Source organism: Leptidea sinapis, chromosome 7 (genome assembly GCF_905404315.1).
Source record: "Leptidea sinapis chromosome 7, ilLepSina1.1, whole genome shotgun sequence".
Lineage (NCBI taxonomy): Eukaryota > Metazoa > Arthropoda > Insecta > Lepidoptera > Pieridae > Leptidea > Leptidea sinapis.
In genome coordinates, this window is record NC_066271.1 from 601230 (window position 1) to 627404 (window position 26175).

The 26175-nt window shown below is 34.9% G+C and overlaps 2 protein-coding genes and 1 non-coding gene across 7 annotated transcripts in view; 2 read left to right on the top strand and 1 right to left on the bottom strand.

The window, feature by feature from the left end:
- The first annotated feature begins 183 nt into the window (after nt 1-183).
- Nucleotides 184-18778, top strand: LOC126965528 (nucleoside diphosphate kinase homolog 5-like). 3 transcript variants are annotated; one of them, XM_050809193.1, is made up of 4 exons: nt 184-299; nt 13053-13225; nt 13932-14077; nt 18515-18778. In XM_050809193.1, the coding sequence occupies exons 1-4, from the start codon at nt 264-266 to the stop codon at nt 18757-18759; spliced, it is 600 nt and encodes a 199-aa protein (XP_050665150.1). In that variant the 5' UTR covers nt 184-263; the 3' UTR covers nt 18760-18778. The 3 variants fall into 3 exon arrangements, with proteins under 3 accessions (XP_050665150.1, XP_050665149.1, XP_050665151.1); XM_050809192.1 differs by lacking the exon at nt 184-299 and adding an exon at nt 2869-3022; XM_050809194.1 differs by lacking the exon at nt 184-299 and adding an exon at nt 2892-3092.
- On the top strand, nt 15962-16033 carry Trnad-guc (transfer RNA aspartic acid (anticodon GUC)). The gene has a single exon. It is a non-coding gene; the product is annotated as a tRNA-Asp (tRNA).
- Nucleotides 18779-21476: 2698 nt separating the features above from the next.
- LOC126965511 (prosaposin) overlaps nt 21477-26175 on the bottom strand; it is a 59909-nt gene continuing 55210 nt past the window's right edge. For all 3 annotated transcript variants that reach the window (XM_050809153.1, XM_050809154.1, XM_050809155.1), the window contains 2 exons: nt 22601-22743; nt 21477-21729 (listed from right to left, as the gene is read on the bottom strand). In XM_050809153.1, the coding sequence (XP_050665110.1) occupies nt 22603-22743 (141 nt within the window). In that variant the 3' untranslated portion in view covers nt 21477-21729; nt 22601-22602. The remainder of the gene's footprint in view (nt 21730-22600; nt 22744-26175) is intronic.

Here is a 26175-nt window from a genome sequence, read left to right on the forward strand (position 1 = left end):
TATAACAGCATAGTTCGTTTAAATTCCTTTTATTCATTGAGTAACTTGAGATCACTTTTATGAGAAATGCATGTATTTAAATAAAATTTTAATACGTTTATAATTGCTCGAGATATATAACGCAAAACATTGCTTTGAAGTTAATTTTGACTTTTGATTAATTTCCAGTAGGCTTCGGTTTGTCTTTGTTACAAATTACATTGATTTTGTTTTAATTCTAAATCGTTAATTTCAGTTAATTCTATTGTGGAATTTACATTATTATGATTACGATTTTCTTTAATAGTGTTATCCAGCAGGTAAGGGCCATTCAAATTATAGGATGGATGTAGTAGCAGATATCATCTGATGGATCGCCTGACAGAGTGACATGCATTTGACAATATAATTTCAGTTTATATCATTATATAAACTGAGCCCAAGAAACTAAATAGGGATTTACTCGAGCGTCGTGGGCACCTATTGGAATTTATAGGCTAGATGCTAAAAAGGAAAGATTATGTGATGTTTTACCTGTTACTGGTGAGGGGAGCGTGTACAACAATGTTAAAAGCAGTCATAAGAAATACTCAACCGCTTCAGATATTAACAGTGTCTGCGTCCCACGTATTACTGATAACGTGAAAAAAAAATGAATCTGCCGGTTTGTATGGTGTGGATGGCGAGAGGAGATGTTAAGTGAACCCTTCTGTAGCTCCAGGTCAAAAGGCTGACGATTTGCACAAGACCAAAAGTTATTACCGATTTTTGAAAATTCAAAAAAAAACACAAGACGTCAGATTATTATACAGACGGTTCATCTTAATGTCCTAATCGTCCTGATTAGTAATATTTATTTATTTATTGTTTATGTTATGACTTATTGACAATTATGAAAGGCTAATGACCATTGATTAGTTGACATTTTCAAATTTCGTTAGACTGAAGCGGAATACAATTATGTGATGAATCATTTTATTGTAAAAATAGTAGGAGAAGTTCTATTTAGAAATATAAACAAATAGAAAACTGTAAAATATGAAATTAAATTTTCATAAAAAGTAATTAAACTTTTGTTACGTTATTTCGTATAAGAAATATTTTTTTAAATATTTTCATTTCGTCAAACCGATCTGCCAGATAATTCATCTAGAAATTAAATATAGTGATTGTGAAACGCAATATGTTATATCTGCAACTTTTAGCCATTAATATATCTGCTACTTTACTTGGACATTGTTAAACAGCCTCAAAGTGAAACATTTTATTGGAAACCACATAAACAACAAAGTTTAAAAAAAATTGCAGTTGTACAGACTTCCGATAGAAGTGAAAACTTACAACTTTTAATATTAAAATATGAAATTTCATAATGTTAATTGAATAAATTGTTTACAGCAATTAAATTATTTCATAAATATTTCAATATTATATTCTTAAAATTTATTTTCATAACTAACCCGACCGACAAAGTTCTAGTCAACTAATTATTTCATTCATTACCTAATCTTAGCTAATGAAAGAAATTATTAAAAACAAATTTGCCCCGAAACGCCACTTCCGGTGAAATTTCGTGAAAACCGTTCTTAGCTGACCTAGAAAGGAATTTCTTACAAAATTTCAAATCTCTAGGACTGATCATTGCCTTGGCTTGCCTCGGTATATGGTTGGGATCTCTTTGAAGTGTGTGGCCTTTCCAGCTCCATTTGCGTTGCCAAAGATGATCTTTGGAAATTTTGTCTGGCCAGTGAATATAGGGATATTGCGAAGGCATCTGTTAACGTAAACCTGGAGTTGACGAGAGATGGACTTTGTGACCGTCTACGTCACACACCCTACGTCACACACAGCAACACGGTCTTCACCTTGGACCGGAATATTTTGAGCTTAACTCTCCGTGTCAGTTTCTGCGATCGCTATACGGATCGAAGCCATGCAAAGGTTGCTCATGCTTTAGCGATCCGTGAAGTGATATCCTCTTCTGGGACTTGGTTCAAAGATAATGTGAGATGAATAGGTGGAAATCTCTTATAAATAGATTTGTATCGTAATTGTAATTTTAGTATGTTTTATACAAGTTTAATTACTACCAAAATATATATATATATAGACGATGCGGGATTCAAAACCCGCGCCTCTCGGGTTCCGTCCCCGCCCTCTTACATACTAAACCAACCGGTCGTGAAATTCAAATAAACTTTATTAAATTAATCTTAAAATAAACGCTTTTGAATCGTCACTGTAAACATTTCTTTCAAATTATTGAATATGTTCAAAAAAATTTGAGCTCGTGATAAGATATTATTATAAATCAATAGAGTATTTTACAATTGCTGTCATATACAAAACAAATTAGTTTGCATGGTGCTGCATTCAATGTATGAGTCGTGTTCAGAATTAAAAGCGTTTTAAATATCAAATATTTCATAAAAAGTAATAAAAATAAATTTTATAAATATAAATTATCGTCTATTGAATGCATCAACCTTTAGACCTTGAATTCATTATTTGTCTAGGGATGCTTCGTAAATAAAATGGTCGCTTACTGTAACAATTAGTAATTACATCCAACAAATACAATGATTAATTAACTACTCACAGGTCGAGCTGGCACATCAGTGAGGGATATCATTTAAAAATATCAAACTATTTAGTATTTATTTCTTAGATTAACAAAACAATTACTGTATTTCATATTAATAACCTTATCTTGCTAAAATGTTCACTTCTGCTTTGTATTCCTAAGAACAAACAGTTTTCATTATTTATTTAAATTTAAATTCAACTATGACGGTCTAATAGATACTTTTTAAAATCATGATTGATAAAGTAGAGATTAATATCTCTTTGGTTGGTTTATGTCACTTTATTAAAATGACATTGTAAATATAGAATAGTCAAAATGTCGGTTTCTTCGTCGGACACTAATGAAGAAACTCAAGCGTATTCAGAACGAACTCTCGCTATCATAAAGCCGGAGGCTCATGAAAATGCTGAAGACATTGAGAATCACATTCGTGATAATGGTTTTGCAGTACTCGCTGTGAGTCAAAAATTATATTGCCAATACACAGACAAGAAAAAGCCACAGAAGTAGGTAACTTTAGATGTCGGTAAGTAATATCTCTGGACCTCGCTGGAGGGTGAAGACCGCTCCCGTGTCCCTTTACCCCCTCGCGCTCGTCCTGTTGCATCAGTACTGTTGGCAGTTTCATTACCGTTAGATGTCGTGATATTTTTGTTTTTAAGATTTTCATTGTTCCATTTTGTTGTTAATACTTCTGTAGTTTCTGTTGTTCTATGTCACTATAATAGTTCTAATAATATATGTAATAGAAAAATAAATATTTTTTTATGCTTAACCCAGATTCTCTAATGGATATTTCATCATTATAATAATAATAATCAACATCACAACACAACACCAATACATACATACATACATACATCCCAGTGATGCTTGTTTTGCACACCGTAACAAAGCCACGATGTGACGTCATCATCGTCTGGTCCACATAATATAATGTAACCTGATAGTAAGCTCTGCGTCTTCTGTGACTCAGGCATTTCTAACTATTTATTATTTCTTTAGTGTTCTTCTTGACTTGTGCGGTAAACATACAAATATAATTTGTACCTTAATAATATAAGTACTTAATGTAATAAATTGTCCAGTCAAGTCAAATTTATTTTTTAATACAATTATTGGGGTTTAGCAGTTGAACAAACATACCTACCAAGATTTAATGATGGTGCGTCTTTCAGTCGGATGTCTTAGTAAGTGCGCTGAGGCACATTCCATCGTCCATACATTTCGGTACTAACTAAATTTGTTCATTCTCTTATACTTTTTTTAACTTACATTACTGACATCGCCTGAGAAGCAAATGGCGCACAGGTGGTATTGCCACCACCTCAATCTCTCCATATAAACAGTAAGTACTTACACTTATACTTGTGTTATTCCTGTTTGAAGAGTTCACTTAAAAATAAAATACTAACATACTTTTAAGTCAAACTATATACGTAAGTTAAATTAATTTCCACATTAAGTAACTCTAATATTTTGATCTTAGTTATAAAACATTAACTTTATTATTAATCAATGCTGTGCATTTCTCTTATAGCTGTACATATTACAATTGTAAATAATTTGTTTATATTTGTAAATGTATTAATATGAATTATTTTGAAGTGCCTAATAAATTAATAAATAAGGTGTAGTTGGTGGCGCTATTCCAATATGAGACATTAATGTTTAAGTATACCTACGTAAGTACGTGAAACTACAATTGAGTAACAAAATAAAACAATAAGTAGGTAGTACCAGAAAAGTAACACACACACACACAACACAAAGGTATCCTGTTCCTATAATATTTTTGTATTGTTATTTTTATAGACTAAAATTATTGTATACCAGGATTTTTGGTACTGTTAATATTAATTGATATGGAAAAGGGTTGCTCTCGCACATTTAAGAAGGTCACATCCACTACTGTTCGTACCATTTTTGTTACTGGTAGCATATTATAAGACCTTGCCTTTATGTTAATCTACATTTTTCTACTAGAGAATACTCAACATTAAATTGACCAATTCTATCTGACCGTTGAACCGAATCTTGATCACAAATTATGTTTTTAATTTTGTCCCCAAATCCTGATTTATTTTCCATAATAAAGGAATCCTAAGCTATTTCTTATAGCATGAGCTATTTGCAATTGAAGTCCTGTCGAAGTTGGTCGTTGAGGAGTTTGACAAAAAAACAATTTTATAAGTATCGTTGGCGTATGGTTATGATTTGTAAAGCGGATTTAGTACTGTTCAGTGCAGCCCTGTTTCACAACGGCCAATGTGATCTATTGTGATAGCCACTATTAACTATAGCTAATTTAAGTGATCACCGCCGCCCACATTCTCTTGCAACACCAGAGGAATCGCAGGAGAGTTGCCGGCCTTATTCTTCATATAAATCTTATTATATTTTCTGCAGCTGACGTATCTCAAGTGGTTTAAGAATTGAACTTTACTCAAAGAGATGCTACTTTTACGCATTAAAGGACCACATTCAGAGAGAATGTGTAACGGGTTTCTTTTGCTAGGTATTACAGAATCTACACGCTCTGCAATCTCTGCAATCTCTGAGACCTAAGAATGAGAGCTATTTATTTAATCTGCAGTGCCCCGTAAGTGTCCTAGTTAGATTGCGTAAGTTTTTCATATTTAACCCTAGTGCCTCATGCGAAGGATGCATTGGATTAGGGTTATGGAATGGATTGAACCCAGAGTGTCGCTCTAGAGTTTATTACACTCTTGTGAACATGATGTATCAAGGGTTGATTTAATAAGCCTCCTTGGGACACCACAGAAGGGCTCAGGGCCGAATTGAGTGCTTTTAGCTCCAATTCTTGCAACTGCGTCAGCACATTGCCATCAATTTCTGCATATCCTGGAGCCCATCGAAGTGAACTCTGTTTATTTCTCCCAGATTTCAAATTCAAATTCAAATATTTTTATTCAAAATAGGATGTAACCTCACTTATTGAAAGTCAAAAAACTACCACCCATTCCAAAAGGAATGCCTCAGACCTGAGAAGAATAGGCGCAACAAACTCAGCGGGCTTTTTTTTTCATCGAATAAATATGTTTACAAAGTAATATTGTACAATTTAACTTATTATTTAATAGCCTGAAGGCGGTCACTCCATTCTCAATCTGTGGTATGATTAAGAAAGTCATTTATGTTACAGTAACCTTTACCACACAAACGTTTTTTAACAATTCTTTTGAATAACGTAATGCTTTTGTTTTGAACATTTTCTGGGATCTTGTTGTAAAAGCATATATATCGCCTCACAAAAGACTTACTTACTCGACTTAGCCGAGTAGTAGTCATCATATTTTTATGTCTGTTCCTGTTGTTAACATTATGGCTATGACTGTTTCTGGCAAATTCACTTATGTGCCTATCAACATACATTACATTATCAAGAATATATTGAGAAGTAACAGTCAAGATGTTAATTTCTTTAAATTTTGCACTCAATGATTCTTTAGGACCTAGGTTATAAATAGCGCGAATAGCCCTCTTCTGCAGCACAAATATTGTATTAATATTGGACGATACGAATAAAGGACGATAGTTATTCGGGTCAGAAGAGCATCCCGACTTAACTATTGGTTAATTTTACTATGTTTCAGAAGGTCAGGAAACACGCCACGATTAATACAATTATTAAATACTATTGCAGAGATATGGTGCTATGACATCAATTATTGAACTTATTATTTTAACAGAAATACCCCATATATCAGTAGTTTTTTTCAATTCGAGAGACTTAAAAGTTTTAATTATTTCTCCAGGGCTAACAAAACTAAAATTGAAAGTTTGTTGGCATTCTGTAACATTTTCCAGAAGAAGTGACTCAGCAACACTTTTGGAGGAGACAAGAGTGCTTGTGATAGAAACTTGAATGTCAGAAAAAAAATTCTCAAAAGTAGAAGCAACTTCCTGCTGATATTGAATTATAGTATTGTTTATTGATAGATTGTATTCAATGTTGCGGTCTTTCACTATTCCAGATTCCCAGTTAATCACATTCCAAGTCATCTTTATTTTATTCGGTGCATTTCTAATTATCTGCCTGATATGCATAGACTTTGCAATAGAACAAACACTTAAATAATTTTGAGTAGTTTTTAACATACTCGAGAAAAGATGCATCATGATTATATTATAATGATCTCTCACTATATAGTTCATATAGCCTTTGTCTGCTCTTATGAATGCCAGCTGTTGCCCAATTATTAAATGACAAGAGACCACCTGATTTGACTTTCTTTGAAGTAAATATAGAAACAAACTCATACATTTCATTGGGATTAATATTATATTTCAATAAATCCAAATTTGAGAGTTTAACTGACACATAGTATTCAGTATAGTCCGGCAGTTGTTTACAAGTCTTGAGACTGTTCTGTGTGAGTCTATAGCGGACTTTATTTAGCGTAGCCTTTATTAAGAATGGTATCGTTGGCGTAACAGGAACAGATCGTCGCACCCCCAAGTAGCAATGTGTTTTAGGTTTTCTAATTCATAAGAACGTGTATTAAACGGTTTGTAAATGGTTCCTCAGTCCTCTCTCGAGTACGGTCCGCGCTGAATAAAGCAAACAGATTTTTTCTTGTAAATTCATCTCAAGGTCATCATTTCAGCCGGAAGATATCAATCAGATCTCCACGACGATCGGTCCTCAGCTGCCCTCATCAGATCAATGTTAGATATATCTTTGTAGGAGGCTTACTTACCTTACCTACACTTTACTGCCCCAGCGGCCGTCTGTCCATCTATGTGGCCTACCCACTGCTATTTCAGATTCGCAATCGCTGGGCTATCTGGTGACTTTGGTTCTCCTACGGATCGCTTTATTTCGGATTCGACGCCGAGCGTAGCTCTCTCTATTGCCCTCTTAGTGACCCTGAGCTTTCTCATAAAGCCTATAGGTTAGCGACCACGTTGCAGTTCGATATATATGAAAAACGAAATGGAGCCTGCGGCGTTGCATGTTTTGATTGAGGCGATTCATTTCCCTAATTTTATTTATTTTTTGTTTGTAATTGGAGTTAAACAAAAACATCCACATTCTATTGTATACAGAAACAAACAAAAGGTCTTCTTCACAAAAAAGAAAATCGTCAAACGAAAGATATTCCTTATATTTCTCTCGCCTCGCTACCGATAACACTTTCTATTTCATTTTATTTGGGGGGTTTTCGCCATCTTCGTTGTGTATGAACCCGGCCTAACACAAAGTAAGTGCAAGATCCGCGCGCTCCACGAACTTTAGCTACAGACAACGTGTATAGGTGTTTATTTCTTTATTTAATATACAGACACATCTCGTTTATAATTTTATTATAATATACATTTACATTTTATTAAAAATATTCATGTTTTATTTAAAGCCGTGTTTATTTTGTTATTTTTCTGTAAATGATATGGACCGCCTATTAGGGTAGAAGACTCTTCCATTTATTTCCGTCCTATTCTATTCAGTACTATTCAAGTCCTAAAATCTACCTTACATTTAAAATGATATGCTCCAAACCAAAGAAGAACAGGCGCTAGACACTCAGATTCTCTTCTTTTTCGTTCTGTCTGTTTTAGATTCTTCCTACTGCGGTGGCTATATCGCTTCTCCATGTCTGCTATGGTCTACCTTGTTTATGGAAGAGGAGTAACTGATGTTAAGTGATCACCGCCGCCCACATTTTCTTGCATCACCAGAGGAATTACAGGAGCCTTACCGGCCTTCGAGAAAGGTGTACGCACTTTTTTTGAAGGTATATAAGACATATCGTCCTTGAAACACGGAACAAGGAGCACATTCCACAGCTTAGTTGTCCGTGGAAGAAAGTTCCTTTAAGACCGCACTGGGGAGGAATGCAAACGCCAGATGGTGGGAAGGTTGTTCTAATTTGTGGCGTACGTGCGAAGGTGGAATTCAGCGCCAGCAATCAGGTCAAACATACCTCAAAAGTATGGTTGGTACCCGTTAGTGTCTTTCGCCTTTGACTTCTTGGTAGTTACTTGGCTTTCCTCTTACCCCGCCTAATACAGGATATCAACATCTACACATTAGTTTCGCTCACCTCTCAAGGTCAGTGGTAGAGCTAGATAAGTCCACGAACGAACTAGACATCACTTAGTAATTTTAACGTTTGATCAATAAACTTTTTCTGACTCATACATATGCAATAAGGACTAACGAATAATCTATGATAGAATATTTATCAGACGATCACAATTATGACTCACAATTCATAAAAGCCAAATGGCGCCGACACAAGGTTGTTTTAATAACAAGCGTGGCTTAGAGTAACTAACTAAACGGAGAAGTCACAGTCTACTTGAGTAATGGAAGATATTTTTTTAACCTAGTTTATATTTTTGCAGCTTGTCTGTTTAAAGTCAAAGTCAAGTCAAAGTAAAACAGAACATTGCCTTCCCATTCTGACTCCAATCTTGTTAATTTGTGGAGATGGCGATTGCCGAGAAAGAACCAACTAATAATTTTTATGTATCTTATATATATCTCGTTTTTGTCTTAAACTACATTGTCACTGCATACTATTGAACTATTATTAGTATTCCTTTTAATTGGCGTATCTACCGAGTCTTGCTCTTAATACTGAAACATAGAAAAAAATATATATTGCAAATAACATTTCTTACTTTTACAGTTTGTAAATTTAATAACAATAATACATAAATATAAAGCGATTTAAAATATAAAGCCTCAGCCGAAGTGGTCTCCATTGACTGCCACACAGTCCTTTAAACGTTGAAACCAGTTATTAATAGAAGCACGCACACTTTCCATGGGAAAATTCATCAATGCCAATCGAACGGATTGCTTTAGGGACTCCAAATTATCATGGCGTTTAGAGCAAGCCGTTCTCTCTAGAACTGACATTAAGATCAGGACTACGGCCAGTCTTCAGCTCTGATGAAGTCCGAAACGTTCGTTTATAACCAAGACTGCGTTTCGATTTTACCACCCTACTCTGTTTAAAATTATCAGTTAAGAAATGACCTGTACATCTCTTATAGGCTGCAAGCCCTAAGTCGTCTTTTAAAATACGAGACATGGTTCTATAGGTGCTATCTCTATCTCCCGAGAGAAAATCTTTTGTTTTCGGACAGGATTTTTTTAGAATTCTTTCTCTTACGGCTTTGACCACCTTTTTCGTACGAACAATAAGTGGACGGCCAAATCTTTTACTGTCACAAACAGACGAGGTATCATTGTACCTTTAAATAGCCTGGTACACAAACATTTTACTAATACCAAGCGTATGGAAAATTTAATAAATTGCATTTGGCTCCATACCGACATTGTATAATGCAATCACAGCGATTCGGTTCTCTTTATCACCTCACTCCATTTTAATATCGCAAAATATTGTACAATGTTTTGGCGCCAAAATTTGAAAACCTCAATGTACAATCATATAAAAATTACAGATTCCATATTCAAATGTAATATTATGTTTATTTTTACTGTGCCTTGTTGATATAGTGCTTTTTTATTAATATATTATTGAAAAAGGTTTTAAAAATAAAATTGAAATCAATAATTTAATTGTTATTAAATATTATGAAATTTCAAATTGTAATACTTAAAATTTCTAAGTTTTCACTTCTATCAGCAGTCTACAACTGCGAGTATTTTTATTAGAAGCGAGATAAAACAGACAATTTGATGAGATTCAGCTTTCTGATAGATACATGGACAGACAGTACGTTACAGCAGTAGTACGTTAAAATGAAAAGCTTTCGCAAGCCATCGTTTTGATGTTAATGAATAGTTTTAATTAATTTCGTAGTTATTTGCGCTTTTGAGCACGAAACAAAATGATATCGGGTGTAGGGTACATGCAGATGCAGAGTGGTTGGACGCGTGGCTCGCCATTACAAAGGGTAGAGAGAGGGATGTATGCAAAACTCATATCAGCAGACCGTGAGGGGAACACTCATTATTTCAAGTCACCGCCACTCGCAGAGCGCGCCCTTGCTATCCCCCGCGCTAGGGCTGTGTCCACTTAGATATTTTAATATTTATAGCAGACTGCTCGACGCAAAGGAATGCATTTTTTCAGTGTTGTATATTATTTTTGTGGCGCTTTAAACACCAAACGTGTGGGCTGATTTTGTGATTAATTATGTCGTTAACCCAAAATATCGGTTATTATCATGGTTTTTTTTATATTTCAAATTACTATTACAGCAGCGGGAGATTATTTTTTATATGATGCTGGCTGAAAGCTTTATCGGGCGACATACAACATTGAAATTGCTGACGTAATAAGACTTCACATCGTAGAAAATAGGAAGTACCTACCTTAATCTACCTTAAAAAACTCACACAGTGATTAAAATAAATATATATATATCTACAATTTCAAATAGAGCCTAAAAAACAAAATAATATTTGTTTTGCCAACAAATTAAGTTAAATTTAGTGTAAAATTAATAATGCGTAATAATAAAAGAGTTATTTATTAACGGGCAATACTTTTGTATGAATTTTTGTAATACTTTGATGAAAAAAGTTTAGAGTTTTATAACATCCAGTGGTATTTTTTTAATAATTATTTTAGTCACAAAACCATAATAATTAGAATTTTTTGTATTTTATAATTTATGAAATATTTAATACATATACATAACTGCCACACCTTACATAATTTTTTTTCCTCAACGAAGACATATTAATATTTCCAATATCAAATTATGATTAAAAATAATCGTGTTAAAACCGATGTGTAGCAGCCCTAGGTATATTTGGTACGTCCCGTGATCTACACAGTATATAATATCTAGCGAGGTCACTTCTGCTGTCCGCCTGTCCGGGAACTCGCGATAAATTGCATCAGATTTGAATACGTCGTAATAAGATATATTGAACTTATATATAATAATACTTAAAGAGAAGAAATATTATTTGACATTAAAATCTTTGTATGATCTGTAGGTGTACAGTGCTTACTCAACGAATAGTTACTCCCATTAGTTGTACCGTGTTCGTAATCAAAGAAACTTTATTATCATTTTGTGGCCAAGACTAAGGATGAGATGTTTGATGATATAGACTATAGAGCGTTCTCACACTTTCCTTACTTAAGATTAGTGCATCTTTGATTTTGTATTTATAGTCATTTGACAGCTGTGATTATTCTGAGCTAAGCTAGCTAGAGAAGACAGCCCAATAGAAAAGTCAAGCGCACGTTTCATTATACACATTACGATTTCGATAATTATTAAACTAACTTTTACAATACAAAGAAAACTAAATTATAACAGTATCCAAAACTTATTTGATTATCAGTTTTATTGGAGTAAGTGGAAATTGATGAATGATGTAAAACTTAAAGCGATGTTTATAAATAGGGACTTCCACTCAACTGCACGATAAGTCTGTGCAAAGTCCAAGGCTGAGATCTATAGAGCGTACTTAGACTTTCATCAGACTTTCTTTACGTAATACTTAGCTGTGTGTTTTAAAACGTGAACTTGACTTGCATCGGACTGTCTTAGCTTCAGCTCAGCATAATTTGAGCTGTGAATTAATGACTACTACTGCTTGTGGCGGTGACATGGGACGGGTCGTCCCCTTCCCTAAAATATGGTCGAGGGAGGCGATGGCTGACCCATGCGTCAAGCTCGTGAACGGGCGCTACTTGTGGTAACGGGATGATTCTGTTACCGGAAACTCGGCTTTATATTCTTTATTTGTTATTTACACATTATATATATACATTATTATGTTATTATATATTTTATTATAAATTTATTTATGTGGGTTATGCAGCTACTGTACTCAATAACTTTTATTTTGTAATATGCATACATTACATTTATTTTTGGACTTACTCGTGTAAAGCATTGACTATTTGATATTTTTGTTGCGTAACTTTACATATTATATTGTAATTAAGTTGATTTGGAAAACAATGAAATTTTAAATGTTGATTCAAAAGAGTGGCAATGAGTTTCGTGCTACTTCTTCTCATTTGCTCAACCCTTTACGAAGTGGCGGTAAATTCAGTAATGAAATATATAGTTTGACATTCATGAGTGTCATTTCCGGTCCTTTATGGATAAAGTGATTTTGATTTGATTTAATTGTGTCATTAAAAAACCCATATGATTAACGAGTGCATACACTGGAAATAATTAAAAGGTATTATGCGAGTATATTCATCATCATCATCAGCCGGAAGACGTCCACTGCTGGACAAAGGCCTCCCCTAAAGAGCGGCACGACGATCGGTCCTACGCTGCCCTCATCCAATATATTCCGGCAATCTTGACCAGATCGTCGGTCCACCTTGGTATGGTATATTATCAATACAAAAATAACAATTCCCAAAGATTGGACCGTTCAGACACCACAAGCAGCGCCCGCTACCGTCATGATGGTCATGAGACCAACGTCGACATCTCAGGGAAGGTAACGACCCGCCCCACGACGCTACCACTAGCCATAGACTTATTTTGTTTTCAGCGTCGTGAAGTTCGTCTCACACCAGAGCAGGCCGCTGAATTATACAAAACCCACTATGGAAGAACCCATTTTCCACACCTCGTGACCCACATGTCAAGCGGGCCTATCATAGCCTTGGTATTGGCTGCAAATAATTGTATTCAGAAGTGGCGCACATTGATGGGACCTGCCAGGTAACAATATTATTATAGTAACTTGTACGGGCCGAGGACTTCTTAATACAGGATACCGGCTAGATTATGGATGCCACAAAGGCGCCTTTTTATTGTTTAATGATGCTTATACCAATAGACTTAGCGCTAATCATCTGGATATCATAATAACTCTGACAGTACGAGTAATGATTTACGAATGCGGAGTGCACGGACAGAATCGTAGTGGTTATCACTTAATTATAATGTAATAAGTACTTAGTGTTATGACGATGATCGTAAGTTTTATTTTTCATGAAAATATCAGATCAATTGATCGACATGAGCTGCTCATATCAATAATCTTTATTAAGACATCATAGACATTGTTAATTAGATAATTAAGTTCAGTCGTTCTGGAATCGCAAAATAAAAAAAATATAATAACCTTGGCCAAATTAGCCATTTTAATATGCGTCACACGAGAGCCGGAGTCGACGCGCGCACAATACGCTACAAGCTTGGATACTGTCCTTATTTATCCGGATATGATCCACCGGATCTGGATGTGTGGCGTTTCTGCAGAGTACGTATTTCAAGGAACCTGCTGCCACGTGGTACAACTAAACTGTGGAACTGTCTCTGTGACTGGTCCAGTGTTGCCAGGTGATCAGGTTGCCATCGTGTGTTGATTACTTCCATAGCGAGAGTGAGTCAAGCCAGTGTGTTGATGGTGACATGTCTCCAGGGTGGTGGAGGCTCAGGCGTACTGGCCCGAGAGTCTCCGGGCCTGCTACGGACGCCGAACTAAGTACGGTGACTATTTCAATGGTCTCCACGGCAGTGAGAACCTCCCCGATGCAGTGCGGGAGATACACTTCTTCTTTCCGAATAGTAAGACATTTATCTTATAGTAACGGTTAAAATTTATAAAGCTGGAACCTCAAGTAAAAGATCTTGAGTGTGACAGGAATGATCACCACAAAAGTGTTTTCAAAAATCAATTTTTGACGTCATCAAAGATTAAATTCATAATGATGACCATTTTTTGTGACTGTAGTTTATTATTATTGCCTTTGTTTGTTTTTGTGCAATGCGTTTAGATTATCATATTATATTTTGCATTTTATGTTTTACACAAATTATAAAATTATAAATAAAAAAATAAATGGGAAACATCTCAATCGATAATATAACTAGCTGACTCGACAGACGTTGTTCTGTACATAATAAATAAAATACTGTTTTTTTTATGAATTGTCAATAATATTTCAAAACGTCAAGAATTATTTCATAACATATGCTCCCTGTTGTTATAATGAAATTGTTTCACGGCAGAACTGTCAAACCGTGCGTCACTAAAATCTCTCATAGAAAATACGTCCATACGAAACAAATATTAAAAATAAAAATAATCATGGGTCCCAAATCGAAATAAAAACTATCCTATCTCTCAAGTTGGGCCAAACTGCACTCCATGAAGTAATCCCCATTAAATCCGTTAATTAGTTAAGAGTCACAGTAAAGAGTCCACCGCGGACAAACAACGTGACACGTATTTTATATATTATATTAAGATAAGATGGAGGTTAAAGTATGACATTGATGTTTTATTGTATTAGGTACATCGAATTGACATAGAACCTACGTGGTTTGAGATTTTTGAGTGAATCTTTTTTCACATGGTACCTATGTAATTCTTCGTTTAAATAAAAATTTAACAAAAAAACAACCGACTTCAAAAACACTATTCCAAAACAATAGATATAATATGCACTAAAAAGTATAAAAATAATAATAAATAATAATAATTCATACTTTAACCCCTTTTTTATGAAAATAAGGGACGAGACGAGCAGGAAGTTCAGCTGATGGTAATTCATAAGTCATACCCATTACATGTAGACCAAGAGCCCGTGGACCCGAGATCTACGTCATTTTATAAAAGCTGAAAGTTTGTCAGCGCATGCTCCCAACACAGGTAAGGACCATCGTCCTTTATGGAGTTTGGGTTGCAGTGGCTTTGATAGATAAACGGTACTAAAGGTGTGCCTTTTGTTGGACTTAAATTTTCCGAACATTTACAATTGTAATTTATATTTTTTTTTACACCCTCAGAAAGTAGATATTTCAACGAACAAAAAGCCCCCAAACTATTTGAAAAAAGCTGATATTTTGACGTCAGAATTTTCGATTGAAATTAGGGTGCTTTTTTGATATTCAGTTAAAATAAAGCGAAAAAATAAATATTTTAAATCAAATAAATTACAGTGTATTTGGGACATAATAAGGTAAGTTTCACCAAATTTCGTAGAAAAAAAATTTTTTTTTGATAAAGATATAAATAAAAAACCAAAAACTTGGTTTTTTGAATTTTTCACCAAAATTTTGAGGTTATGTGAAAAAAGTGTAATCACAAAAGTTGTAGATCTCTTTATTACCTACAACTTTGCCGATTAACTTTTTGCCATAGGACTTGTAGTTTTGCCGGGAATCGAGATAAACCGTTTTTTACCCGAAAACCCCCCCTTTTCCACCTCCCGACCTCAGATCGCCCGTAATTTATTATTCCCTTAATTTTTGTTATATTCTCGTCCTTTACCAATGGGTTTCATCCTACTGTAATTTTTTTTGGTTTCAAAAATTATCGACCCTGGTGTAATACATTTAATGTATAATATAATATGTAGGAACGGATTCTGTAATTAGATGACATACTTATTTGTTGTTTCAATTTTACTATTCATACTATGCAATATTTCGTCATCTCAGTCACCATCCTCGGTAGTATAGTGGTAAGTATCCCCGCCTGTCACGCGGGAGACCGGGGTTCGATTCCCCGCCGTGGAGTTTTGTTTTTTTCAATTTGTAATTGTTTATTTATGGTATTGTTTTATTTTTAAATTTTTTATCGATTTGTATTTTTAAATTATTTGCAGTTTAATTGTTTGTAAAATGTAACCACGGATCCTTCTGGGTACAGTGGTATGAAGTATGAACCATCTAAAAAGCGCTAGGTAAAACATAGTTCAAGCAAGTGTTGCCACAGAACATGGGCCAAGGTCTGTCTCACCATTAGATAAACAGCAACCTCAACACTCCATAACCACTAGGCGGGACTACGTAGTGCTAGCTGTGTCTGTGTCTGTCACTTCTCCCGCCTCTCTGCCAACGCGCACGAAACAGGCACATGAAGATAAATAATAAACGGTTTCTTTTTTATCAGCAATTCTATTTTCGTTCCAGTAAGTGGCTTCTTTTATGAATTCTTTATATTTATTGAAAAAAACTATTTCTAGACATTTACCTAATAGTACCTATCTACCTATGGACACACAAATACCAAAGATATAAAATAAAAATAAGCTTATAATTGAGGTAAGTAAAGAAAATATAACAGAAAGACTGATAAACTTATTCTTGACATACGATTCAAAAAACTGGTCCCAACTCAGCCGATTTGCCGGTTTGAAAACCAACGCTGATTTTCCGTTGGACCGGTTGGTGACGTCACGTTAAATATTTAGATACATATAGCAGTTATAAATATTAGCAAATCTTTTTATTGGTAGCAAACTAAAAGTAACGTGCATTAAAAACTAAATCTTATAAACTTACTTGTTATGTTAACTAATTTAAATTTTATTTTCTTTAGTGTATCGATCTGATTTATATAACAATAGAAAAAGTACTTCATTGGTGCGTTGGGGACAAATGATCAGAATGAATTATTACGTCGCCCACACTTACGTCAGCTGGTCAACTAGACCATTTGTATCATACTTCATCTACCAAGCATCTACAAGATGCTAATATGTCTACTGAACCACAAACAATGGACGGCAATTAATTTTTTTAAGGATTTTTGTTTTATTACGCCAAAGAAGAATAACTTCTTGCGGGCGTAAATACCAAGTCTTGCCATAAATACTGTGAAACAAAGAAAAAAAAAATCTATCGCAAATAACATTTATTATTTTGCAGTGTGTTAGTTTAATACATAAATATTAAACCATTTAAAATATAAGCTTATTCGAAGTCGTTTCCATTGGCTGCAAACACTCCTTTAAACCTTGAGGCCAGTTATCAATAGAAGCAAACACTCTTTCCATGGGAAAATTCTTCACTGCCAATCGTACAAATTGTTTTAGGGACTGCAAATTATGATGGCGTTTAGAGCAAGCTGTACTCTCTAAAACTGACCATAAATCATCATCAAGCGCATTAAGATCAGGACTAGAGGACGGCCAGTCGTCAGCTCTGATGAAGTCCGAATCGTTCGTTTACAACCAAGACTGTGTAGACCGAGCTTTATGACCTGGCGCCGAGTCTTGCTGGAAGGATCATTCTTGGTTATTGAACATGGTGTTGTTAAGGGGCTTCACTTGCCAATGTTTTGATACCTGTTTACAAAAAGATGATTTATTCACTCCTACATAGCTAATACCCCACCAAACCATCACTAAAGTCGTAAGTTGTTCCGATTTTACCAACCTTATTCTTGACCAGTACGTCTCTTATAGGCTACTAAGGACTTACTTTATGGGCTACTTTACTTATCGTCATCTTTTAAAATACGCGACATGGTTCTAGGTGCTATCTTTATCTCCCGAGATAAAATGTTTTGCTTTCGGATAGGATTTCTTCGAAATCTTTCCCTTACTGCTTTGACCACCTTTTTCGTACGAACACGAAGTGGACGACCAGATCTTTTTCTATCATAAACAGAGGAGGTCTCATTGTACACAAACACAACATTTTACTAATACCAAGCGTATGGAGAGTTTTAAGAATTGCAATTAGCTCCATACCTACTTTGTGTAATGCAATCACAGCGATTCGGTTCTCTTTATCACCCCGGTCCATTTTAATATCGCAAAATATTGTACAATGTATTGGCGCCAAAATGAGAAAACTTAATGAAAACTTATATTAAAATTACAGGTTCCATTTATAATATTTCGTTTATTTTTAACTGTAACAGTATTTATGGCCATACTAAGTAAGTACACACACACACTTTCTTTTAAGTGAATCTTCTTTATCGACGTATGAGAAAATTTTATAGCAAACCGTCACGATTTTCGGTTACGCGCCATCTTGTTTAAATCCAAGATGGCCGCCGCGCAAAATTATGATTTCAACAATATGGCTATCGTATCCGAGGTTCTCGAGGGTGCAGTGAGGTTTTTCTTAAGCCTTCTTTACCGAATTCCTATGAAGTTGTAACCTGTGTACTCTGGGTATACACACATATTTTATTTTATATGTATAGAATAGGGTATAGAATATAGATATCGGTCCATATTTTTTTTCAATATTTTGTTGTAGTGATCGTGGGTCCAATTCTGCGCAAATGGCAAGCCAGCGACTACATCCAGCGTCACTTGACGCCGGTTCTCCTGACCGGACTCACCGGGCTGGCGCAGGAACGTCCGAGTGAACCGATACTGTGGCTGGCTGAGTATCTCCGAGCCCACAACCCTAACGAGCCGGAGTTGGCACCACAATCTCGCGAGTTGCCGCCAGAAGCCAAGTGTCGCACCCCAGTGCCTTCTGAGGAGTCCGTTAAATAATATATAAATTGAAAATTTATTGAATTTGGCGTTTTGATTTTTGTTGAGTAAAACTTCCGCTAAGTTCTGTTTTTAATAAATTCGACATGTGTTTCGCCTCTACACAAGACATCCTCAGGAGATGTTGACTCGCCAAATTCTATCGATCAATTTTTTTTATAACATACTAGCTGACCCAGCAAACTTTATATTGCCATACAAATTAATAAAAAAAAAGGAAATAAAATTTTAGGCTATAAAAAATCGGTTTAGCCGCTTCGGAAGAGTTTGGTAACAAACACCGCGACACGAGAATTTTATATATTAGATAATATTCAAAAAGAGCATAAAGTAGATTTTAATTTGGAATGTGTTAATTAAATGAACAAGTAACACGCTGAGTGATTAGTAGTTTATCTACACCCATGCTTTAAATCCTCTATTAAAGATTCTGAAACAGTTAGCTTATTGCCAACATTAAAACACCCAATGTTCTAATAACCATTACATCATCCAAATGAGTGTTGTAATGTTGTACTGAATTTCATAACAACACTCCTATGTTTTTTTTTCGATCACATGCGCAAAGAGTTTCAACAGACAGCAACATTCTTATTGCTCGATGCGTGATATCAGTATGAATTTCAAAAAAAGAACATATTCGTTTACGCGCGTTCCACACTACCAGAACTTCGCACGCCGTAAAAAAAAGTAGGTTTATTGGAATCCCCGCCATTTTTCTTCAATATTTTTATTGTTTTGTTTACAAAAAATGAGCGATTCATTTGAAACGCTGCAAAAGAACATTATATTCGAGTGAATTTTAACACTATACAAAATTTAAATTACTACTAAAATAAAGAATTGTTTCAATACTTAGTTTATATGTATATATAATCAGTAATGAATGATATTAGGTTACTACAAGGACTGACTGTTTTAATGTTAGCAGTAAGCTAACTGTTTCAGAATCTTTTAGAGGATTCATATTTTGGGTGTAGATAAAGTCTTGTATGCAACTGTTGATAATTAGGTATTAAAACACTCTTGTGATACTATTATCACACTCGGCTTCGCCTCGTGTGATAAATCCACATTCGTGTTTTAATACCCCTTATTACACAACAGTTGCGTAAATAATAATAATAATAATAATAATATTGACACACTCTTACACAAATTATCTTGTCCCAAACTAGGCATAGCCTGTATGTACTATGGGTACAAAGACAACGATATATTTAATACAATATACTTACTTAAACATACATAAATACATATAAACATCCATGACTCGGAAACAAACATCCATATTCATCATATAAATGATTGCATCTACCGGGATTCGAATCCGAGACCTCTAGCTTAGTAGTCAGGGTCACTAACCATTCGGCTATATCGGTCGTCTATTACTAAATAAATAAATAATAATAAATAACTATTACATCACCCAAAAGAGTGTTGTAATGTACTGAATTTCATAACAACACTCCTATTTATTTTTCATTCCGTTCATGCTCAAAGAGTTTTAACAGACAGCCATATTCTTATTGCGCGATGCGTGGCATCTGTATGAATTTCAAAGAAAGAACATTTTGGTTTACGCGCGTTCCACACCACCAGAACGTCGCGCGCCGTAAAAAAAAAGTAGGTTATTCGAATCCCCGCCATTTTTCTTCGATATTTTTACTGTTTTGTTTACAAAAAATGAGCGATTAGTTTCCAAAAGAACTATTCAAGTGAATTTTAATTATTGGACTATACAAAATGTAAATTACTACTAAAATAAATAATACTTTCATTAATACTTAGATTATTTGTATAGAATTAGTAATGGGTGATATTAGGTTACTACTAGGACTGACTGTTTTAATGTTAGCAGTAAGCTAACTGTTTCAGAATCTTTTAGAGGATTCATATTTTGGGTGTAGATAAAGTCTTGTATGCAACTGTTGATAATTAGGTATTAAAACACTCATGTGATACTATTATCACACTCGGCTTCGCCTCGTGAGATAAATCCACATTCGTGTTTTAATACCCCTTATTACACAACAGTTGCATAAATAACTATAAACCGAGCACGAGCCAAATTAAATAGAAGTCCTAAAAAAGATCCCATTTTCTTCGCAATTTTTAACTCAAATCCGGATTTTACTAGGTTTTACAAAATAATGAGTAGTGACAATTAGTATATTTTAATAAACTCAAGAGATCATTGTAATGGACCTTAGATAACACGTCACTCACACGTCTAGATAGCGGCTGTTGCTGCTAGACAACCGATGAAAGCAGGTTTATTACTTTAGAGTGCGTGACAAGCTACGTCTTACACTCGTGATTTGTATGTCACCTTGTATTAGTGTACGTGCATTGCCCAAAATAGATGTTAACTGTATTTTTTTTTGGACGTTTTCACTGCTCAAATTAAATTTGAAAACAATTTTTTATGAACGACGCGGGACTCGAACCCACGACCTCTGGCGTTCCGTGCGAGTGCTCTTCCAACTCAGCTAACCGTTCGTGTGACGCATCGTCATAAAATCTTGTATAATTTGTTCAACTCTCAGGTTGTGGCTTCATCTATAGTATCTACTTTCCATTGATAACCTGCTCAACCCTAATATTTACATTTCAGACATTGATCATAAAACTTTATTTCAAATTTTATTTGTGTATTATGTTTGGATCTATATCTTATATTTGAAACATTTTAAAAGGGTTAAGTAAAACACACATTACCGAATTGACTTTATTTAACACAGTTTAAAAATAACTCGTATCACAGGTTAGCATTTACAATTTAGAAGAAAAAAAAATCGATAACCGACACAATGAGTTAAGCTTATTATAAGAATATTACTGCAATCAACTACAAATATTCTTACAATATGAAAAAAGAAAACTATAACTAATTATTTGGTAAAAATAAAAATTGCTTAAGTAATAAGAGATTATAAGACACAGTGGCCCACAGCTCCATCATAATATCTGAAAGTAAATTTTTATTATTACAATTATTTCAAAAGCAAAATGTGTTGATCGACACATCACAAGTTAGGATATCATCCTCACCAACTGCATGTGTGGCGTTCTTCCACAGTGCGGTTTTAAAGGAATCTTTTCCACGTACTATAAAGCTGTGGAATGAGCTTCCTTGTGCGATGTTCTGGGACGATACGACATGCGTAGGTACATTAAAAAAGAGGACGGCTACGCTCCTGTGGTTCCTCTGGTATTACAAGAGAATGTGGACGGCGGTAATTACTTAACACCAGGTGACCCGTACGCTCGTTTGTCATCCTTTTCAATAAAAAAAGCTACTTTAGTTAAATATTTCTATACCACTAAGATAATAAACTCCAAGCATATTCCACATAAAGGAGCTGACTCCGCGCTTCTTAGACCTGCCCTGGTGTGGTCGGGGTGTAGGTAAGACAAACAAATTATTTGAGACAAGAGATTAGAACAATCAAAATGAGAAACGCAAATGTACCGCTGTAGCGTACAGCTGTATATATTATATATGTCGTAATCAAGAACGTCGAGCTGAAACCAGTACGAACATGATTCGGTACTCGAGTTGGCTCGGGCGGTGGGATTTGGATTGAATTTAGAACCGTGACACTAGAAGACATTTGTTTATGACAATAAGGGACGGGACGAGCAAGACGTTCAGCTCATGGCAATTAATACGTCCTGCCCATTACAATGCAGTGCCGCTCAGGATTATTGAAAAATCCAAATATTCGGAGCGTCACTACAATTGGGCTCATCACCTTGAGACATAAGATGTTAAGTCTCATTTGCCCAGTAAATTTAATACTGCTTCACGACAGTGTTTGTAAACTACAAGACGTACCTTTAGTTAGACATATGCTCGTGTTGCATGTCGACGTACGCGGAGCCCGCGCACAGCCCAATCTTCTGGCAGATGCCCTTAGTGCCGAAGTCCTCGATAAGGTGGATGATACCTTCACCGTAGATCTCCAGCATCGTGTGACACTGAAATATTTCATACCCATTTGAACTAACTAAATTTTTAAATTTATTTATTCAAAGAATTAAACTTCGGAGAAACGTTTAAACAACAAAACTTCCTATTTAACAAAGAATTGAGCAGGCCTGTCTCGTACGAGCGGCCACACCATTGTGACTATCCAGTAAGGACTTGACGAGTGAGCAGTGACGCACCCGCGAGCCTTGTTCGTCACCTGCCTCACCGGTCCGACCGATCTTTTAAAAATGGAGAAACATAAATAAAGCAAAGCATATTAAAGGTCATTATGTATCACAACAAAATTGACTGCCCCGAACTTACATCTTCATTCATCCAATTTAAAGTCCCGAAGAAGCGTACAAGGCATACCTCCCTTTTTAATGTCTCAATTACTCACTCTATTTATGCCCAGAATTCGGTGGTCTGTCGTACCATTAGCTGCTATAATAAACATTTCTTACGAACAGATATATTCGCCCATACTAAAAGCTCTTTCAAAAAGGAAATCATTTTAAGTATACTGTAATCGAGGAGTTGAAAACGACTTAAGACATACGCACATACACTCATACACACATACACATCTTTATATTTATTAGTTATTTTTTTTATTTTGATTTAATCATAGTTTAATTAGAGCGTTAAATGTTATACCATAAATAGTGTGAACCTGTAATTGGCAGTCGGCCATCGCATAATATTTTTGTTATTAGTTTAATTTTTGTGTGCTGTTGGTTCAATAATAATAATAATAAAAAAAAATATGATCCAAAATTAAATTTTTTTAGCTTCCTAAAGATGTCGAAACATTCTAATTTAAATTAATTATTATTATATTACCATTACTACCATTATTATTATATTACCATTCACCTATTTATTTCCTCTACTTAAGTAACTTTGACTATGTCGTGGTGTTCCAGCGCATACATTACTATCTGCAACGAATGTAGGTTTGACAACGAAAGGATATTGATATAAAATTATTACCTATTTATATTACAGAAAAAACTGAGCTATTTCTATAAGATGACCTAATCGTAGGTAGGTCTACCTACCTTTTAGGTACAGAAGACAACCCTCACGTCATCACAACAGGCTTACCTCTCGAGGCTTGACTCTTTAGGTCACGCGATATAAAGAGAGGCAACTTCTATGTGAATAAAAATGAAGGTTAATAGCGCTGTGCTATCTGAATTCCACCTTATTGTACGACCGCAAGAGTCCCCATTTCTTTAATTGATTTAGCGGAGCGAGACTTGTGTACTTGTACTATTACATATTACATATTTCATGAAACATTAAACGTGTTTTTTTCGCTACTTTGTCGTAATTAATAGTTATTTATACAACTGTTATGTAATGAGGGGTATCAAAACACAAATGTGGGTTTATCTATACGAGGCGAAGCCGAGTGTGATAATAGTGTCACTTGAGTGTTTTAATGCGTAATTATCAACAGTTGCGTACAAGTCTTTATCTATACCTATAATATGAATCCTCTAAAAGATTCTGACGCAGTTAGCTTACTACTAATATTAAAACAGCCAGTTCTAATAGTAACCTTATATCATCCACTACTGATTATATACAAATAAATTAAGTATTAATGAAAGAATTATTTATTTTAGTAGTAACTTACATTTTGTGTAGTGCAATTATTAAAATGTACTTGAATATTATGTTCTTTTGCAGCGTTTAAAATATCCTGCGGTGTGCTGTCAAAACTTGAATCGCTCATTTTTTCAAGAAAAATAGTGGGGATTCGAATTACCTATTTTTTTTTAGCGAGACGTTCTGGTAGTGTGGAACATGCGTAAACGAAAATGTTCTTTTTTTGAAATTTATACAGATACCACGCATCGAGCAAAAAGAATGTGGCTGTCTGTTGAAACTCTTAACGCATAAAGGGATCGAAAAAAAACATAGGAGTGTTTTTATTTTATGGAATAGGAGGACATACGAGCGTACGGGTCACCTGTTGTTAAGTGATCACCGCCGCCCACAATCTCTTGCAACACCAGAGGAATCACAGGAGCGTTGCCGGCCTTTAAGGAAGGTGTACGCGCTTTTTTTGAAGGTACCCATGTAGTATCGTCCCGGAAACACCGCACAAGGAAGTTCATTCCACAGCTTTGTAGTACGTGGAAGAAAGCTCCTTGAATACCGCACTGTGGTGGACCGCCACACATCCAGATGGTGAGTATGATAACCTAACTTGTGGCGTGTCGTGCAAAGGTTGAATTGTGTTGTTATGAAATTCAGTACAACATTACAACACTCGTTTGGATGATGTAATGGTTATTAGGACATTGGGTGTTTTAATGTTGGCAATAAGCTAACTGTTTTAGAATCTTTGCTAGAGGATTTAAAGCATGGGTGTAGATAAATATAATTACTGTTGTTGCTGCTATTGAATGAATGAATGAATAAGCCTTTATTGCAAACAATGTAAGATTCATACAATATATATAGTCTAATCTAATCTAAATAATATTGTAAACTAAGTAATATTCTAAGCTAAGTAATAATAATCTAAGTTATATTCTAATCTAAGTAATAATCGAATATAAGTGATATTCTTAATCTTCTACATCGTTCGCTTGTCTTCCGACATAGACCTCCTCCAGAAATTTCCATTGTGATCTGTCCAGAGCAGATCGTCTCCACGTTGGTCCAGTCACTTTTTTAAAATCATCTTCCCATCTAATGGGTTGTCTTCCTTGATTTCTTTTCCCTTGTCTTGGATACCAGTCTATAATATTTTTTGTCCATTTATCAATATTGCTTCTCAAGGTGTGTTCTGCCCATCGCCATTGTAATCTTTTTATAGTGTTGTCTATCCCTTCTAATTTCGTTTTCTTCTTGATTTGTGTTCGTCGTACTTTGTCTTTCCTTTTGATCTTTAACATGCTTCTTTCAATGCTTTGTTGACACACTTTCAATTTATGTATATTTTTCTTTGTTAAGGACCATGTTTGGCATCCATATGTCATGCAAGGTGTAATGCACATATTGAAAACTTTGCTCTTAAATTTCTGCGAGATCTCATTAGTTTTCATTATATTTTTTAAAGACCAGTATCTTCTCCAATAACTTGCCACTCTTTGCTCTATTTCCTTGTCCATGAGGTTTGTGGGGGATATGATTTGGCCCAAATACGTATATTCTTCAACATATTCGATAGTATTTTGGTCCACTGTTATAAGTTCACGGATCTGTTAGTCATTATCTTGGTTTTTTCAGTGTTAATATCTAAACCCAATATTTTGTAAACAAAATAGACGCCATTAAAAAATATGTTGCCAGCTATGAAAGTACTATTATACCCCGAGTCCCTCCGCTGGGATAGTTTTTTGTGTTTATTGGTAGATATGGAAAAGAGGCTGTTATGTACAATTCCACATGATGTTATAATTATTGAAAGTCAAAGTCAA

Bases quoted from the DNA above. Each gene is read 5' to 3' on its own strand.
- LOC126965528 (XM_050809192.1), top strand. From the start codon at position 2,882: ATGTCGGTTTCTTCGTCGGACACTAATGAAGAAACTCAAGCGTATTCA. The intron at 13,226-13,931 runs GTAACAATATTA...ACATGTCTCCAG, and splicing joins ACATTGATGGGACCTGCCAG to GGTGGTGGAGGCTCAGGCGT. The intron at 14,078-18,514 runs GTAAGACATTTA...ATTTTGTTGTAG, and splicing joins ACACTTCTTCTTTCCGAATA to TGATCGTGGGTCCAATTCTG.